The sequence below is a fragment of the Megalobrama amblycephala genome, linkage group LG10, assembly GCF_018812025.1.
Source record: "Megalobrama amblycephala isolate DHTTF-2021 linkage group LG10, ASM1881202v1, whole genome shotgun sequence".
In the NCBI taxonomy this organism is placed as follows: Eukaryota; Metazoa; Chordata; class Actinopteri; order Cypriniformes; family Xenocyprididae; genus Megalobrama; species Megalobrama amblycephala.
This window is the reverse complement of record NC_063053.1, coordinates 4,754,086-4,774,666: the sequence shown is the minus strand read 5'-3', so window position 1 is coordinate 4,774,666 and position 20,581 is coordinate 4,754,086. Positions and strand designations below refer to the sequence as shown.

General features: G+C 40.8%; 1 protein-coding gene and 1 pseudogene across 1 annotated transcript in view; both read left to right on the top strand.

Annotated features, from left to right (window-relative positions):
- Positions 1 to 20,581, top strand: part of ptk7b (protein tyrosine kinase 7b) — an 81,561-nt gene that overhangs the window by 47,291 nt on the left and 13,689 nt on the right. Inside the window, exons 2-10 of the mRNA XM_048204052.1 lie at positions 8,154 to 8,450; positions 9,408 to 9,510; positions 9,675 to 9,838; positions 15,225 to 15,372; positions 17,532 to 17,662; positions 18,748 to 19,014; positions 19,392 to 19,528; positions 19,598 to 19,733; positions 19,896 to 20,015. Of these exons, the coding sequence (XP_048060009.1) occupies positions 8,154 to 8,450; positions 9,408 to 9,510; positions 9,675 to 9,838; positions 15,225 to 15,372; positions 17,532 to 17,662; positions 18,748 to 19,014; positions 19,392 to 19,528; positions 19,598 to 19,733; positions 19,896 to 20,015 (1,503 nt within the window). The remainder of the gene's footprint in view (positions 1 to 8,153; positions 8,451 to 9,407; positions 9,511 to 9,674; positions 9,839 to 15,224; positions 15,373 to 17,531; positions 17,663 to 18,747; positions 19,015 to 19,391; positions 19,529 to 19,597; positions 19,734 to 19,895; positions 20,016 to 20,581) is intronic.
- LOC125277680 lies at positions 20,353 to 20,469 on the top strand (annotated as a pseudogene).

Below are 20,581 nucleotides of genomic sequence, written 5' to 3'. Positions count from 1 at the left end.
TCTCTGAGGGTCTGTGAGGTTATGTGAAGGTCACTGATGGTCTCTGAAGGTCTGTGAGCATCTCTGATGTTCTCTGAGGATCTGTAAGGGTCTCTGTTGTTCTCTGAGGGTCTGTGAGGGTATGTGAAGGTCACTGATGGTCTATTAGGGTCTGTGAGGGTCACTGATGGTCTGTGAGGGTCTGTGTGGTTCACTGATGGTCTGAGAGGGTCTCTGAGGTTCTCTGAGGGTTTGTGAGGGTCTCTGATGTTCTCTGAGGGTCTATGCACATCTCTGATGTTCTCTGAGGTTCTGTGAGGTTATGTGAAGGTCACTGATGGTCTCTGAGGGTCTGTGAGGGTCTCTGAGGTTCTCTGAGGGTCTGTGAGGGTCTCTGAGGTTTCTGAGGGTCTGTGAGGTTATGTGAAGGTCACTGATGGTCTTTGAGGGTCTGTGAGCATCTCTGATGTTCTCTGAGGATCTGTAAGGGTCTTTTTTGTTCTCTGAGGGTCTGTTAGGGTATGTGAAGGTCACTGATGGTCTATGAAGGGTCTGAGAGGATCTCAGATGTTCTGTAAGCGTCTGTGAGGGTCTCTGATGTTCTCTGGGGGTTTGTTAGGGTCACTGAGCATCTCTTAGGGTCTGTGAGGTTCTCTGAAGGTATCTGATGTTCTGTGAGGGTCACTGTTGGTCTGTTAGCATCTCTGAAGTTCTATAAGGGTCTGAAAGGGTCTTTAGCACAGATGAAGCTGTACATGTACATGCTAGACTTCATGTTGGGAGCGGTAAGTGTCACGTGACCTTCTGTGGACTTTATTTGTTGCAGTTATTTACCTACACGTCATCTCTCCAGGAAGAATAGAGTTGTGTGTGCAGACATGTTCACCATTCTCAATGTAAAAAATATAATTCCAGTTAAAGTTTTAGTGATTTTAGACATTTTTATTATTTTTTTTCTTTTTTCAAGTAACTGAAGGTTTTTTATGGTTAAATATAACTATAATTTAGTTAACTATAATCACCCTGAATAGAATAAGTGAGTGTTTATGAAGATTAACATCTATAAGCAGAAGTACATATATTAGCATATATTCATAGCTGTAACACTTTTTGGCATCACACAACCTTTAAAGGTTTAAATGTGTTTATGTTTATCAATATGATATTTGTTGAAGATCTTTAGTACTTCATGTAGTTGCTGATCTCACAGTTACTTAGCGAATGTTTCCAGGAACTGAAGCTCGACACACTGGCATTAGATTTTCTTAAACTCACCCACTGGATAAAGAGTTTGTCTGGAGTGAAGATGAATCAGAATATGAGTGAGTCTCAGGCTTCAGTGTTCAAACGCAGTCTGAATCTGACTTCATCTGTGCACAGGAAATGAGCAGATCTCCCCCTCTTCTCCAGTGTTTTGTGCTTGGCAGCAGTGATATCTTCCTTCCTTCTGGACGGGTTTGAATCCACAGATGAAGAGCTAATGAGACCGGCCCTCTTCATCTCAGTCCACACACGCTTTCCGTTCTCGTTTTTCAGAGCGCTACTTTAATCTCTTTTCCATATTCATACAGCGTTTTCCATGTTTTGCTTGGATCATCTACATTTAAAGTGCTTTTCCTTTCACAGTTAATTAATCAGATAGGAAATGAACGGCAGCTCTTATCGACTGCGGTCAGGAAGAGCCGTGTTTGATTCACGTCAGCTTCATGAGCTTTACTGTAGATTCGTTCTGAATCACTCTTGGCTTCTCCTTTGGAAACCCTCCTGCGGATTGTTTTTGTTTCTACAAGCTTGCGTTGAACGAATAATAATGATTGTGTTTGCAGCTTAAAAGACTTTATAATTTAGAGAACTCTCTGTTATCTGCATGTCTTTGTTTAGTAGAGGAAATGGTTAACTGGGACGTTTGATGGTTGTATAAAAAGCCAGGAAAAGATGTTTAACAGTTCAAACACTCCTATTCATTGTAAAATACTTGCTGCTACATATAATTAGCATTAGAGTGAAATAATGTCAGTCTATCTTTTACTTGCAGAAACCTTTGCTCACTTGGAACCGGTTTCCCATCCATCGCCATAGACCTCTAATGCTGCGTTTATGCTTTTATCTAGGTATCTTACACTTGTGATCCTGAGGAGCTTATGAACAGAAGCGGGATGAGCGCTCATAAACACATGAATGACAGTACACAGAAGGAACAATAGTGTCTTTATGCATCTTCTCTGAAGGGCCGCTGGCGTTCAGCCACAACATCTCTTAGAGTGCCGGCCCCGGGCCCCAGATGTGTCATGGGTAATGAGGCGGTAATGTGAGATTCTGGGTGGTCGGCCCGGAACGGCGTCTTGCACAAATTTACTGTAATGCTCTTAATGGTTGAAAAGCTTTTAGTGGCGTCTCAGCATTTTACCACATTTTTACCTTGCTGTTGTGATTACAGTTGATCACGGATCCCACACGTGACAATAGATGCATGATTTGTGGAGACGGATGGACGGATGTGAATGGATGAAGTTGTTCTAACACGTCCTTAATGACAGAACTCAATATTTGTTTGGAGTTGTGAAGACGAACATGTTTCAACTTGAGAAATGCTACTACAAGGTCCCCACAAGTCCTTAAAAAGTCCTAAAAAGTCTTAAAATAAGTTTGATCACATTCAGCTTTTAATTTTATTTTAAAGGGGTGATTAAATGCGATTTCACTTTTTTAACTTTAGTTAGTGTGTAATGTTGCCGCTTGAGCATAAACAGTATCTGCACAGTTACAGCACTGCAAGTTAAATGCAAACGGAGATATTGTCTTTTAAAGTTAAATGACTACAAACATGACCGGTTTTGGACTACAATGGGTTGGTGACATCATAAACCCTGCAAAACGCCCCCGGGAACATGCAACAAAGTGGGCGAGCATGTGGAAGTGGAAGAGTTGTGTACACCGGATGTGAGCGGCGTGGTACAGCGCGACGCGTCAAAAGATAATAGAACCCTTTATAATCTGTGATATTTTCTACACTGGATGCGGCGCTGAAGAGAGCTTACAAAATCTACACGAGTTCAATGCTGGATGCTATTACTGAATGCACAAAGGCTATTACTGAAAGATGGAGCAGTTCCCACTTTAAAAGCAGAAGCTGCTGTTTATTGGCTTCAAACTGTAAGTACATTTTATTGTTTGTACATATCTTTTAAACCTATAGTCCTGTTACTATTTTTGGTTGCATCAAGGACATATACAAAGAGCAAAGAGCAGTTTTTGCTTCGCTAGCCACCAACAAACGTCTATGTTCATAGACAAACAGTTGTTCATGCAGGATTTTAATCAGGATAAAATCATATATTGAAAGCTAATAAACAGCAGTGACAGCATCTAAACACTTTGACACAAATACAAAATGAAATACCATTCATAAACGTCCTTTAAAAGCCGCGATTGCGATTTACCCTCTTCATCTGAGTCTAATTCGGGCTCAATTTGATACAGCAATATAGACGCCATTATTTACATTTTGACTGAAGTAACGGGTGGTAAGGGGCGTGGTGTTTCCAGATGCTTCAGCGAATCATGATACACTGGGCCAGCTACCAACCTGCTAACCAATCTGAGCACATTGCATAATTTGGAGGGAGCGGCTTCATAGAAGCAGGAAGTCAAACGAGCCGTTCATATGACAGTGGAAACAGAGGTGTAGAATAAAGGTATGAAAAATACGGCTTTTTCAAAAAAACTAAGCATTAAGACATGTTAAACTGTGCCCCAAAACACAATCAAGCCTAGAAAAAAAACACTTAACCACCCCTTTAAAATATCGTTAAGAACCCATTTTATCCCTTAAAACTCATCTTTGATCACCAAGATGACATTTAAACAGTTTTCTCCTGTAAAAAAAAAAAAAATCATGCCTTAAAATAGCTTGATTGTAACTCTACACCCTTGCTTCATTTAGTATATGCGAATACATGAATATGCAAATGAGCCCTGCCTCCACTCACTCAAACAGTCGCATCTACAAGTCGATGTATCAGAATGGTGATGTGTTTTATGTATTGATCTCTACAACGTCGGACACATAACGCTAGTTAATATTATTAGCCTTTTGCTTGACTACGTTAGCAAACAGCTAATATAACTTGTTGCTAATGTTACACAAACCATGTTTCCATTCGCCATCTCAGAGTCAGACAGCTAAAATGTTTCGGAGCATTTTACGTTAAGGCTAGTTACACCTTCATGGCTATAAGTGTGTGTGTGCATTCTCAGCCTTTTGGTTTGTGCAAATGTAAGTTGTAATATTTGGTTAAGAATTAACACACTAGTACAGTACGCCGGTGATCATATTCAGCTTCAGTGTATGCAGCTCAAACAGCAATGCACGACTAATAATAACTATGATTAGGACTGTCTTATTACATAACATTATAAAGAGAACACTATAGTAATAAAAAAAATTGTGAATTCATTGATTTTAGTTGCTGTGTTTCAACCATAGACTGTTTTAGCGCATTGTTCCAGGAAGAGCGCATCTACAACAGATTAATTTGTAATATTTTGTATAAATATCTTATTAATCTCATATAGGATGGATTTGGTTGAGTTAATTAACCCGCTAGCAAAGCGCTTCAGTTTACCGGTGTTCATTCAGCTCATGCAGCTCAAACAGCAATGCACGACCAATAATAACTATGATTTGGACTGTCATATTACATAACTTTATAATGAGAACATGTAATTCCGATCACTTCTCAGTCCATGTTTGACACTGATGGAAGGGACGCTGCCCTCTGATGAATCCCAGAATCCTTTTGCTGGACTCCATGTCACTGATCAGCATTAACTTGCATCAGTCAGTGAGTTAGCGCTTACATTTCTGTTTCCATTTGTCCTTTCATAATAGCAGAAGGCCTGTAGAGAATGGAAGCAGACGGAGGTGCTGGTTGTCATGTCAACGCGTTTGGCTGGAGTGGTGGGAGTGTGAGTGCAGATTGAGAGGCGTAACGAGCAGCCCTGCTCTAGAGGAGTCGAGCTCATTGGCCTTTACATCACTGTAGCTTTGGGATTGGAGCTTCGAGCTGCTGCGATGTTTGACCTGAGTTCAGATGAATTAGCAAATGCTCAGAAGACTCATTCAAGGCAATTCATCGCTGCTCTTCACCAGCTGACCAGTTATAGGTTGTTCCCGTGAAGTCAATGACAGTTCAGGCAAAAATTATCATTCTGTGTTGGTTTACTGACCCACTTGATACTCTGAACCTAAATGACTTTATTTCTTCTGTGGAATACAGCTTCTAAAATGTTCAGTGCAGTTATTTTGGTTTGTAAATATGTTTCTGGCATCATTTGTTTCTCATTAACCTGCTGTCTGTGTTTGCATTTACATTTATGCATTTGGCAGATGCTTTTATCCAAAGTGACTTGCAATGCATTGAAGGTTTGCACTTTATCAGTTCCTGCAAATCGAACCCATGATCTAGTGTTTGAGCTTCAGGAACATACATATGTTGCATTAAGTCTTTCTGTTGTGATCACTTCTGATGTTTGTCATTTCATGGTATTTTACAGGTCATTCATGCTTTGAAGTTTTAAAAATTGCACAAAATTTCCATAAAAATATCAGGTATGAATGTGGAAGAAGCCGTCCTGTATCTGTATCGATTTGAGTGTGATATTCAGACACAGGCGGATGGTTCGAATCTGACTGAAGCTTTTCGACATGATTCCGCCTGAAGCTTTTGCGTCCACATGCGTGAATAATCAATGGAAGCTTTTAGTGGCCCACTTCAAGAGCATCATGGGATTACAAAGAAAAAATATAACAAATTAAACGTCTTTGACATTAGATACAGACACTTGATGTGTGTTGTTATCGATGTCATGGAAGACACTCTGTTTTGCACATGATCTGACATGCTTGTCAGTGAAGACACAAGCGCTTAACTAACCCAGAACCGTAAAGGCACTAACCCTGCAGGAAAAAATGATGCTCTTCCTCAGTATTTTTGTCTTGTTTTCCAGCACAAATATCTAAACATTCTTATATCGAGATGCATTTACTGGAGAAGCAAAATAACTGAAGATATTAAGTCTTGCCTTCTGAAAAATTGATGAAAATTGAGCGAGTTTTTGCATAATACAAGAACAAATATCTGCCTGTGGGATCAGAACAGTAAACTTAATTCAAAGGGAAAGCAAAATTATTTTGACTCCATTGGCACATCAGTGCTTCCCACACATAGACTTTACTTGGGCGGGCCGCCCATGTATAATAACGGCTGCCCAAGTATATTTGGAGACACATTTTTGCTTTTATTATTTTTATCCTCTTATACTTTTATATCCGCGCAAGATAATGAAACCATCCGCGATCGAATAACTAGTCGTTTCGTACCTGCTCATTATATGTGCGTCAGAACTGTTTACTCCAGCTGACGTTCCCACGGGCACTGCATGTTGCAAAGTCACAAGGCGGCGCTGTTGCGCGTTCTACAAGCTCACGCAACAGTGCCTCAGACTGCTTCAAAGTGATTCTCAATCAATGAAAAGCGCAGATTTATGCCAAGCGATTGCTAATGAACTCAAGTTGAATTATTACAAAGTCTACTTCATGGCCTTTATATAAAATGTTTTAGACGATTGTAAGAATCTGAAGGATCAGCCTGCAATAGTACAAACATTTCAAAATAAGAATACCTGTGTGTTTGGGGCTTGTTTATAATTAAAAGTCACACGCTAATTTTTGTCTTTTTCTTTTGGGCATTATTGGTATTTTGGTTACACAATAAATTGTATTTAATTTGATTTCCATTTAATTCATAGTAAATTATTGTAGTCTCCCCCACAGGAAGAAAAGACTAAGAACATTATTTGACACATACATTATTCATTTTATAAATTTTACTAGTAAAATCTGTGTCCCATTCACTGAGAAAGACACTATATGACAGCAAGGAGAACGTAGGAGAACAATTTAAATGCTGTATTTTCAATGTATAATAATGCATAATATTAGTATGTACTTAAATGTAATATGCTATGTAATTAAAATTAATTTTAATAAATAAAAATACTGTTAAAAATCACACATTATTTGTTTGTCACATGTAGTAGATGATTTTTGTGCCGTGGGTAATAGGAGGATTTTTCGCCCGGCTACCACCGCAAGTATGTTTCAAACCTGTGGGAAGCACTGGGCACATATTTGTTCTTCTTTTCAGCATAAAGTTCACTTTTTCAGAAAACAAGACTTAATATCTTCAATCATTTTGCATCTCCAGTAAATGTATCTTGATTTAAGAATGTTTAGATATTTGTGCTGGAAAACAAGACAGAAACACTGAGGAAGAACATAAGGCTGGACTATTAATCGAAAAGTAATCGAAACCGAAATTCAGAACCTCTAACCGACGTAATTTTCCCATATCCGTTATTTCCTGTAAATACTTTTCCCATAAAAACATACTACCGCGTGTGTAGTCACGTGACTCCGACCCATCCGGTCAGCAGCATGGAAGCAACACGGAGGTGAACTCAAACACCAAGTCAACACACAGCGCGCGATCCCCGATGTGAGATCGTTTTCGCTTGCGTCCTCACAAAAGTTTGTCAATTATGTGTTTAAAGGCTTCCCAGTTTGAACATTCAAGTGATTTTAGACCATCGGATTTGCATTATTATTGCATTGTGGCAAACGAACACTCATACAGACAGTAGCTGCACATCAAGATCGCACGCACATTAATCGAGAGTCTGCAGTGTGTAACTCCTGTTTATTGGAAATAAATTCATAGATTGTTCTCGTCTTCTCTGCACTTCTCTTCTGCTCTAGCTGGTTTTATTTCTTACTAAACCTGTCATTGTGTTCTTTGCATATAGTGGCTCTGATAATGCTTGTGATTTTTCCTATGTAAGTAGCTTTGGATTAAAGTGCTAAATCAATACATGTAAGCATAAGCATATAAAGAATCTCTCAGTATCTCAGCATGCATCACTGTGTCCCCGAGTTGATGTGATTACTGCTGATGTGATGAGATGAGGGTCTGTAGGATCAGCTCAGAGGTTCTTCACTCATATCTGATGATGACATGAATGTTTTGTTTTCTTTGACATGGTGTGTTTCTTCATGCAGTTGTTGAATATTGTTTCCTTCCAGTAGTTTGACTCGTTTTCTGTGTTTCTCTCAGTCTTCATCATCCAGGCGTCATCACTTCAGTTCTCCAAAGAGCCCAAATCTCAGGATGCGTTACACGGCCGCAGCGCCATCCTGCGCTGTGAGGTCAGCGACCCGGTGGACGTGCTGTTCTCGTGGTCTCAGGACGGGCGACGCGTGCAGGACTCGGACCGCCGCTTTCAGGAGGGCAGCAACCTGAAGTTCATGGCAGTGGATCGACATGCCGACACAGGCAACTTCCAGTGTGTGGCATCCAGCAGTGCCACAGGAGAGACGGTGACCTCCGCCAACGCCTCCTTCAACATTAAATGTGAGAATGAAATCCAGTGAAGGAATGTGTGTGTCACAGGAAGCCTCTGGAAACGAGGTCACATTTCATTTGATCTCTCTGTCATTGTTGAGTGCTTCTCAAACTGAATCTGTGCGTCTCTCTCTCTCTCTCACTCTCTGTCCATCGAGTGTGTCTCTCTCTCTTGCGTGTCAGATTGCATCTCGCCCTCAGCCATGTAATTATTCCTGTCGAGATGATCAGTGTTCCTGCCTTCATGTTTGATTTCACACATTTTCCTGCCTAAGTCTTTTGTAGCTTTTCAAACACGTTCAGCGTGATTTCTGTTTTACATAACCAAAAGCATCAGCTCAGTTCTCATTCTCTCTGTTCTCTATAGTGTGTATTTAGACGGCATTTAAACAGGGTTCGTACAAGGTGCTTAAAGTGCTTGAATTTGACTTTTTGAAATTTTAGTCCTGGAAAACCCTTGAAAAGTTCTTGAATTGTTGAAAGACAATATGAAATTAGTGTTTCATTTTATTAATGAAACAATCTTTTCATGCAAACTTAACACTGCAGCCTGTCTGATATAGATATAGAGCCATTTCGCATGGCTATGAGCGTGATATTGGTTATATAAATATGCAAGTATATGATACAGCTTTCATTCTTCAGGTCAATCATATATTCATGGGGGAAAAATTAGTTTGAATAAGGATCTTTGTCATAGTATCCTTTCAATGGTTAAACTTACCACATTCATTGCATGTGCTGCACTTTATTTGTACCATTTTGTTTTATTTATCTAGATATTCTGGATTCAGATGGCAATAAAATCACAGACTAACCCGTTAATGTCGCTATTACCTTACATCACCATTCGAATAGGGCTTATAGAGCTCAATCACATGAATTGTTTCTCTTTCATGGTTTTGCATGTTTGTATTGCATGTTGTTTTTAGCGGATCATTCTTATGGTTGTCAATGTGTCATCAGGGCTGGAGAGGGGGCCGGTCACTATGAATGAACCCGCCTCAGAGGCGGAGCTAGAGGAGGCGGAGCGAATCGTGCTGCAGTGTCACATTGATGGACATCCACGGTGAGTCAAACATGTCTGATCCTCACACTAAACTCATCACATGACTAAAGAACACCTGTGAATGAGGTAGATCACAGACGTGATGCTGAGCAGTTGCTGCGAGGAGGTTTGAACTGATTCTGTGTGTGGCAATGCTGAAATGAAGATGTTTGTGACCCGTGCAGGCCGAGCAGTAAATGGTTCAAAGATGGAGGTCAGCTGGGCGGAAAGGACCGGATCCTCACGTTGAACGACCTCAGCCCAGGGGATTCTGGGATTTACTACTGCTGTGCTCGAAATGCAGCAGGACAAGTGTGCAGTAACCACAACATCACTCTCAACATCATCGGTAAGATTACGTGCTTTAAACAGGCAGAAGCTCGGGTTCTTTATTTGCCAGCTTTTAGATTAGATTGGTTTTGTAGATTGCATTAGATCAGGGGTTTCCAGTCTTTCAGATGAAACGGACCCTCAAATATGATCATCCCCGTGCAAGGGACCCCCATCCAAACATTTAAAAGACAGCTATATGTTTTCATGCACGACTATGAAAATTAATGTTATAAATATGCATAAAATAGTATTATTTTTTGTTTTTATTATTTTAATTATTTAGTTAAATCTTTTGGTCACACAAGTTTAGGGTCCAATTCTCACTATTAACTAACTATTAAACGACGACTTTTGCCTCAATAAACTCCTAATTACTGCTTATTAATAGTTAGTAAGGTAGTTGTTGAGTTTAGTTATTGGGTAGGATTAAGGGATGTAGAATATGATTACCCAGAAAAAGGCATTAATATGTGCTTTATACATACTAATAAACAGCCAATATCCTAGTATTTTGCAAGCTAATAAGCAGCTAGTTAATAGTGAGGATTGTACCCTACATAGGCGCCGATCCCATGGAATATCTCGTATTTTTACGAGATATTCTCCATTGATTTTAACCAATAAAAAATCGATTGGAGCTTTCAGACACGATCTTCACCCTTTTTTATAGTTTATTTAAGGCTGTTTTTATGGCGATATTTTAATGACAAACGTCGAGAGCGCATCCAAGTGATGCGCGAGCACAAATGGCTCTGCTCTCGATCAGATACATGCGTGCGCTCAAACTCAAACTCTCCTTGCATCAGATACCAGCGAGAGCATGACTCGCAACAACGCTCGTGAAAAGAATGTGCTTTTGGGTCGAAACTGTCATCTCGCTGCATGGATATAATGCAAATGAAACATCCAGATGATGTTAATTTCAGTTAAATAAGAAGCAAACTAGCGCTGAAACGTGTTGTTTTTGAAATCATGCTGAGGAGCACGTTGTGGCTCGTGTAAGTTAGTCTTCTGACATGACTCTTCTTTCCAGGGAAATTACTAACAGAATGCACACAAACATGTCCCTGGCTCTTGATATACAAACATTAATGAACAGATTCGAACCACTGATAATTAGAGCACGACTGAATCTCTGACTCTATTAACAAAAATACTACCACGAGACCTTTAAGGAATACAAAAACTGAGCGTGGATTTATCTATAATTTAATATGGATGTAAATGGGGGGGGAGGGGAGAGAAGGTGATGTGGGGCACTGGGCACCCACTGGCAGAAACATAAATCGGTGCCTATGGTACCCTAAACTAAAGAGGTTGAAAATCCCTGCATTAGGCCGTGTGTCCACCAAAGCATTTTTTCCAGCGGCTAGTGTACTTTTCCAGTTGTTTTCAATGGGAGCGCTGCGTTTTTTTTAAACACCAGGAGCGTAACAAGGCACTGAGCATCTTTGTCATGCTCAAGCACTCTGCGTTTTTTGCCGGTCGCCTTGAGTTGAAGAATGTTCAACTTTGAGTAAAACGCTGCTCTCATCACTTTCAATTTTTAGCCAGCCATCCAATCAGAGTGGAGGAGGTGCGGGTCTATGTATCCCTGCCTCTGCTGAATTGTTTTTATCCCCGGTGGGGATAAAAAAATATCCCCCCCGGGTGATGCTACTCCACAAACCACCAACAGAGCATATAAAATACCAAAAATAAAAATATATTTTTTAAAACATCGCTGCTGGATTTAAAAAACGCTGCGTTTATATAGAACTGTCTCTTTACGACCAAAACAAACGGTACACTTTTCAGACGCTCATTCCAACTTCGCTTCAGCACCAGGTGCCAGTCAAACGAGCGCGGAAAAGGTATAGGTGACTACGAGGGAGCTTCAGTTGAACAACAGTGAACTGCGGTCAGATGATATGTTGTTAGGCTATGTCAGTAAAACTCAGAAAAATGAACATGACTGTCCAATCAGCCGTTATACTGTGCTCGTGGCGCGCACTCAAGAATTGCATGCGCAAATGCGCCGGTGCGCGCTGCATAATTACTTTATTATAGCTTAAATAAAGTGCAAAAGAAACTACGACCGTGCACCGTCGTTGTTCTGTTGTAAGTTAAGTCATGAAATTACCACACATGCGATTAAAGCTGCCTCAAAACTGTGCATGTATTTGTTGATATGGTTTTAAAGCTGTTATCCAATTTGTTGGCCTTAAAACGTCTTAAAACTGCACATATATGTACACCAGGGAAATTAAATTTTTTCGGGGGAGCATGCCCCTGTACCCCCCTAGCAAACTACATTTTCTGACCTCGATAATTATGAAACCCTGCGTACGGCACAGCTTATATTCTATCTAATGAAATCTGAGGTAAACATATTTCTAAAAATGTGCGCACTTTTGGAATAAAAGTTTGTATGTGTATGCACCGTTATCAAAATATAAATGGGACCAAACGCGATTGAATAAGGTTTGTATCTCGATATTCTATTAATAACTACCGATTGATTTTGCATTTCTATCAGATATTAAGAATTATTAGTGTATTGTAGTGTTGCAAATATCTAAGCCAGGGATGGGCAAGTCCGGTCCTGGAGGGCCAGTGTCCTGCAGAGTTTATCTCCATCCCTGATAAAAACTCACTTGCCTATAGCTTTCTACTAATCCTAAAGACCTTGATTAGCTGGTTCAGGTGTGTTTGATTAGGGTTGAAGTTAAACTCTGCTGGGCAGTGGCCCTCCAGGACTGAAGTTGTCCATCCCTGATCTAAGCTATCTAATACGCCAAATCTCAAGGTTAAATCAGAATTGTCCCCTGGGCGGGACAAATACAACACCGACCAACTGCCAACATTCTTGCTGTACAATGACATCAACCAGCAGAGAACGGAACGAAATGGATGACAAATTAATATTGCTGGACTCATTGAGCATACATACCAAGTAATATTTTTAGTCTGAAACAAATTATCTGGGAAATCAGTTACAAGTAACAGTGCCGTGGATATTCTGTATCATAGCAACAAAGTGTCTCAACTGAAAAAAAAAATGCTGCGATGCTCTCGAACGCTCTTTCAGCAGTACGTCTAGTGTTTTCAGCTGGCTAAATACGCTTTGGTGGACCCGTGGCCTTAAAGTATCAACGCAAGCATGTTTAGTTCATGGATGAATCGAGAAGATGTGCTGTCTAAGAATACTTGAATGTGCCAGTGATGCCCAAACGTGGGCCTCTCAGATGGTTTATCGCGTGTGGCTAAAGCTGTTTTCGTGCGTTTTGTTATGTTTGTCACCTCATGTGCGAAGCAAAGCTGAAATGTATTAAGCGTAACCCAACACCCCGACCAGCCTTCCCATCAGCCACCTGTGCTGCTCACGCACACACCTGCAGACAGAATAACAGCTCTGCTGAAGAATAAAGAGATCAGCTAGAGCATGAAAATTACAAATGAAAGGAGAGAGCGAGAGGAACAGGGATAAAGGAGCTTTAGCACAAGAATAGAGGGCGGCAGTGAGAGTAAACGCTTGCATGAGCGTGTCTGTCTGATCTAGACGTCTGTCATCTGATGATCTCTGAATGTGACCGTGGCCTGTTGTATGTTTTGATTTTATTCTGCCTTCATTTGAATTGATAGAGGCATGTCACAGTGATCAGCACCACATGTTGTGTATTTTATTCTTTCATCTATGATAGATGAAGATTCAATTATGAAGTTTTAATGAGTCACACTGACGGCTGCACAGTCGCATCATTATCACAAAACTCATCGTAAACAAATTAAATATCTCTGTCAGACAACAGAACCTGATGAGGGATGCAAAGATAAATTAAATTGTGCTAACACTTGATTAAATAATTAACTACATTTATATCATGTTGTACAAATCAGTACTTGATTATCCTAATGTACTTAATGATTGATGATGAATGTTAGGGGTGTGACGAGACGGGTATCTCACGAGACGAGACGAGACTCGAGATTGAGTTCACGAGAAGAGACGAGACCAGATTTTTACACACTATTTTTAAGAAATCCTTAATGGCGAAATACATGACTAGAAAAAATATTCTGCAGGTGTATTTGAAATGTTTTAACTAATCATCTTATAATGAATGTCATTCAGTTCTACTTTCTGAGTATGAATTATCATATGCAGTAAAAGACAACAATACTAAAGCACTGTAAAAGGTTTTGCCACAAACCCAACTGACTGACTTTTCTTTTGTATGATTTCAGTCTCTTCAGATCTTACTTTACATGATTTATGAGCTTCTACAACTTTTGACCTCCTAACTGAACTCCTTTCCACCAACTGATCATAGAAATAAAAACAGTATAAATAAAAATGGTAACACTTTACAATAAGGTCTCATTTATTAACATTAACATATTAACCAACATCAACTAACAATGAGCAATATATTTGCTACAGTATTTATTAATCTTTGTTTATGTTAGTTAATAAAAATAGTCATTCATTGTTAGTTCATGATAGTTCACAGTGCATTAACTAATGTTAACAAATGAAACCTTATTGTTTGTGCTTAATAAGATTAAGAGAAAACTGTTATTCATTTTTATGGTAACACTTTACAATAAGTGCAACCATAATCGCACTCTCTCAATATTCAAAGTGCAAATAAGACCAACTTTTTCTTTGATACAGAGCTAAGAGATGGTTACAACTACGCTGCCCAGCCTAAAATAGCTTTCATATTGAGAGATATTTGCATTCATCAAGGAGCCGCTTTCAAAATACGGGGTATTGAAATCGGGTTTGAATGCGCGCGCGCGCGTTTACTTTCACTTTCAGCGATCGCGCGTAACTCTTTAAATATGGAGCGCCGGCAACCGTTATCCAACTTAATTAAATGTTTTTTATTTAAACACAAAGCAAAAGGACAGTGGAGGCGTAATGTAAACGTAGCGGTGGCATATTCTTTCCTAATCATCCTAACACTCTGTCATGGCAACATCATGAGACTACTTTTCGCCTCGACGAGAAATCTCGTCACACTTTAGTCTCGCGAGATCTCGTGACACGAGATCTCGTCACACCCCTAATGAATGTAAAATGTGAATTCGTGAATGTGTTAACTAATGCTGCTCAGCTTTATATAATGTGATCATGTTTGTAAATGTTACTGTAAATAAGCAAACTGCAGGAGCTCGGGAATCAAACGGAGAGATGGTTGGGATGAGATTGGATGAGCTTCTGTGTCTGTGGAATGTGGTCTTTTCCAGGTGTTCTAAAGGTCACAGGTCACGTGACACCTGACAGATGCTGTTAGTAGCTGCTAATAATGGAAGGCAGTGTGTAGACGTGTGTGTCGCTCTCCGTCCACGTCATACTGTATATTAATAAGATCAGAGCGTAACTCTTTTCTCTCTCTATGTGTGTGTGTGTGCAGATAAGACTCTTCCCCGTGTGGTTGTGGCTCCAGTGGATCAGGTGGTCCTGCGTAATGAAGAGGCTGTGTTTCACTGTCAGTTCAGAGCCAAGCCTCCGCCACTGCTCCAGTGGTTCCACGACGCAGAACCTGTCGTCAACAAATCACGGTGAGACGCTTCATCGCTCAAGCTCCAGGGGGCGTATTACAGAAAATTTCTATCTTAGGTCTTAACTTAAGATATGATAACTTAATTGAGTATTTTTCACAAATTCGTATTACAGAAGCAAATATAACGTTGATTTAGGATTCTTATCCTATCTTACAAAATCTCATCTTATCTGTAGTTAGGAAATCTTAAACCGCTCCATCGGTAATCAACAGTCAGGTCTGTTACCAAGCAACCAACGACACGGAAACTGCTTCTGAGGTAAACCTAAAATCAAAATGGAGAAACAACGTTGCACTTTTAATTTCAGTGCGGCAGAGATTGAAAGTTCAGTTGAAAAGGTAATGTTAAAGCCTGTTTTATTCAGCAAGTTTTCACCTTTGCTCACTCACAAAGTTAAGGAAATATTTTATCATCAAATTGCAGCACATCCTCTGGGTCTTCCAAAAGTCTCTCCACCATTAAACGTCGCTGTTCTTTGGCAATACATTTATTAATTATACAAGACATTCTCGAAAAAGTCTTTTATACTGTGATTTTTACTGTTGGATTTCAAATAGGTTTGAAGTAAGGACACCTGTGGGGCGTCCTAAAGTTAAGACAGCTTTTAGGATTTTTTGTGGAGTTAGGATGTTTCTGTAATACCCGTTTACCTATCCAATACCTATCCATAGTTAAGATAAGATTATGCACTTAAGAAATGTCATTCTGTAATAGTTTTTGTCCTAAATGAGGTCCTAACTGAAATTGTTACCAAACAGATGAGATCTTATTCTTAAGATCTTAGGATTCTAAAGTTAAGATCTTTCTGTAATACGCCCCTAGGCCTAGTACTCAGTTCTTACATTAGACTAGTTAGTCCTTGCTATACTTCCAGCAAAATCCAAGAACAAACCGGTGTGATGTCATTTTGAACAAAATCAGGCCAAACTGAGTTCGAAACAGCTTGCCAAAGCAGACTTTCTGGAAATGTTCGCTCTTGCTGGTAAACGGCTTTGAACTACTAGTGGTGATGATGTAATAGGTGGGTGTGGCTCTGAGGCTCTGCCTTCTTTGACGAGAAAATCTTCTCTAGTTCTTTTCTTCGGTTCAGTGTAGGTCAGACGCAAGTAAAAACATGAACACACTGAAAAGTTTCTTTATAGTAGAAACTGAAGCTGTAACTCTGATTGAAAGAGGCACTGGCACTGTTTTTCATCTTTGATACCGTAAAGCTGCTGCTTTAAAGTAATCTATTGAATAAAGTGCTGTATAAATATACATGAAATATACATGAATATACAGAACTGCTGCAAACATCCACATCACTATGATCGGATGCTTTCTGAACTGCTGTTTTCTCATTTTTGTTGTTTATTTTATTATTGAGAGTAAACCGTGCAGCACATATTTATATTCATCTAAATGTAACAGTATATAGCTGAAAAAGTATTTCAAGCTTTTTTCCATGTGTATATCGGGGCCTTAAAACCGCGTCAGAGTGTATGACCACCCGCTGATAAATGATCCATCATGCCATGAGACTTTGACTGGTGCATTATGGGTAGTCCAGTGAATGTTTTTGCACGTTCAGCAGTGATGTTCTGCTTGTGATGTGGTTCTCTGATGCTGCTAATAACATCCTGCACTAATCTCAACACTGCAGATCTCAGCAGAATCCTATTCAAGGTATCTTATTTTATCTGTCAGTCACTGTAAATGTGTTTGATTCTGATCTCATTTGACTCATGCTTTCAGCTGTTAGTCAGCTTGAAAAGTGTTAATAAAAACTGAACAAATGGAAAGAAATCTTCAGCTGTAAATGTGCTGAAGAAACCCAAACACACACAGATGATTTTGGGATTACCCACTTTTCTCTCTCTCTTCGGTCTGTTTTGACTGTGAATCTGAAGGTTAGATTATGTTTGATCAAACAGATTCTGTCTGGACGAGCCGCGTTTGAAGCCGTAAAAACACACCCGTGACCCACATTCTGTATCGTGTTTTGTGATGTTGCTCAGCAACAGTAAACAGCTACACTAATGAGCAATTTGTTTTTGGCAGAATTGTTTATATTCTAGTTAACAATTAATGTTGCTCAATTCTGCACAGTGATTTTACTCCTAAGAACAACTCTTACCTGTGACTAACCTGCGTGTGTGTGTGTGTGTGTGTGACAGGGTTACGGTGTATGCTAATGGCACACTGCACATCACTCAGGTGAAGCAGCGCAGCACAGGTGTGTATAAATGTGTGGCTCAGTATGGAGAGAACAAACACGTGCACGTGGACGCCGCACTCAGGATTGCAGGTGAGACAACACACACACATATTCAGTCTCGCACACACATGCTCAACACACACTCTCTCTCTCACACACAACACACACTCAACACACACACACACGCACATTCAGTTTTGCACACACAGACAAGCTCATCACACACTCACACACATTCAGTCTTGCACACACACATGCTCAAGACACACTCAAAACACACTCACACACATTCAGTTTTGCACACTCAGACACGCTCAACACACACACTCACATGCACACACACATTCAGTCTCACACAGACACTCAGTGCACACTCACACACATTCAGTTTTGCACACACAGACACGCTCAACACACACTCTCACATGCACACACACATTCAGTCTCACACAGAAACTCAATGCACACACACACTCACATTCAGTCTCGCACACACATGCTCAACACACACTCACATGCACACACACACTCACATTCAGTCTCACACAGACACTCAACACACACTCACATTCAGTCTCGCACACACTTGCTCAACACACACTCTCACATGCACACACATTCAGTCTCACACAGACACTCAACGCATACTCACACACATTCAGTCTTGTACACACACAGACACACTCAACACACACTCTCACATTCAGTCTCAAACAAATACGCTCAAGACACGCACAACACACACTCTTGCACACACACGCTCTCAACACACACTCACACACATGCTCAACACACTCTCTCACACACACAGACACTCTCTCGCATGCACACTCACTCACACACACATGCTCAACACACACTCTTATACACACACAGACACTCAATACACACACTCTCACGCACACACATTCATTCTCCCCCACACACTCGCACACATTCAGTCGCACACACACGCTCAACACACACTCACGTACACACACACACACACACACACACACACGCTCAACACACAGGTTTGTTTTTGTGAATTGTGGGGACATTCCATAGGCGTAATGGTTTTTATACTGTACAAACCATATTTTCTCTCCCCCTACACCTAAACCTACCCAACTGTAGCTGAATGAAGCTGTTCTCAGATAAGGTGTTTATTTGATGCTGTGTGTTTTTATCTGTAGAGATTGAAGACATGGGCGAGCGCATGTTTCGGGTGTTCTCGGCCGACAGCAGGGAGAGGGTGAGCTGTGTGCCGCCGCGTGGTCAGCCAGAGCCAGAGGTGTGGTGGGAGCGCACGGGTGCTCGTGTGCCGTCTGAGGGTCGAGTCCATCAGCGGGACAGAGATCTGATCTTCAACCCCACAGACAGCTCAGACTCGGGCGTCTACACGTGTGTCGCCCAGAACAAGGCGGGACAGAAGCAACAGGAGCTTGTGGTCACTGTAGCCAGTGAGTAAAACACTGATCTGACAAAAGACACAGTCTGTTTGGCGAAATGACTAATATCTCATAAGGTAGAAGATCTGGGATTTTTAACTAAGCAAACAAGATATTTGTTTCAAATATATTGAAACAAATATCTTGTTTCACAGATATTAACCCTGTGAAGCCTGACATCTGCAAAAATAGTCAGAAAACTCTCTTGTGTTTTATGTTCTGTATCATATTTGCTACATCAGGCTTTTATGGCTCATATATATTGAGAATATGGAGGGAGAAACAGCTCAGTTTTATTTGTAGGCCCAAACTGAGTGGAAGTTTATGAGATAACCTCACTAATATCACCTGTTTGTGTGTGTGTGTGTGTGTGTGTGTGTGTGTTACAGCCTCTCCAGAATGGATTGTGAAGCCGCAGGACACACACATCGAGGAAGGTCAGCCGGGTTACCTGCACTGTCACGCACAGGGCACACCAGAACCACGGGTCACATGGTACCGCAAAAGCGTCCCGATCAGTGAGGAGGTGAACACAGTCATCATGGTCTCATCACTGGTCTCAGTGTCAGGTTTCTCACTCTCTCTCTGTCTGCAGGGCTCTCGTTATAAGCTCTTCTCTAACGGGACTCTGAGGATCAACAGCGCAGAGGTGAATGATGGTCAGATGTACAGCTGCACATGTGTGACGGAGGGCGGCTCCATCACCGCACATGCCCGGATTCACATACTGGGTGAGATGAACCTTCTGTGTGTGTCACTCAGGGTTTGCATACACCCCTATAATGACAGTAAATCAGCTGCACTGAAGGCTGACAGCGTAACAAGTACTAGATGATGTTTTAATAAAAGAACAGAGGTTGATGATTTACTCGTGTGTCTGATGTCTCTCTCAGAGAAGTTAAAGTTCACGCCCATCCCGCAGCCGTCGCAGTGTCTGCAGCTGGACAGAGAGAGCAGCATCAGCTGTGTCGCTACAGGACGAGAGACTCCCACAATACACTGGAGCAGAGCAGGTCAGAGACGAACCCTAACCCTAACTGTGAGCAATTTCACAGGCCAAAGAAAGCTGTTCTGCCAGCTGGCAAACAACCAAACCCCAAATATCTGCTAATACAGCTTCTTTTTACAAACCCGATTCCAAAAAAATTGGGACACTGTACAAATTGTGAATAAAAAAGGAATGCAATAATTTACAAATCTCATAAACTTATATTCTATTCGCAATAGAATATAGATAACATGTCAAATGTTGAAAGTGAGACATTTTGACATTTTGGATTTCACGAGAGTTGCACATTCCAAAAAAGTTGGGACAGGTAGCAATAAGAGGCCAGAAAAGTTAAATGTACATTTAGCAGCCATATCACCCTGTAGCCCAAGACTGGTTGCCCACTGAAGCTAAGCAGGGCTGAGCCTGGTTAGTACCTGGATGGGAGACCTCCTGGGAAAACCAGGTAGCTGCTGGAAGAGGTGTTGGTAAGGCCAGCAGGGGGTGCTCACCCTGTGATCTGTGTGGGTCCTAACGCCCCAGTATAGTGACGGGGACACTGTACTGTAACAAGCACCGTCCTTTGGATGA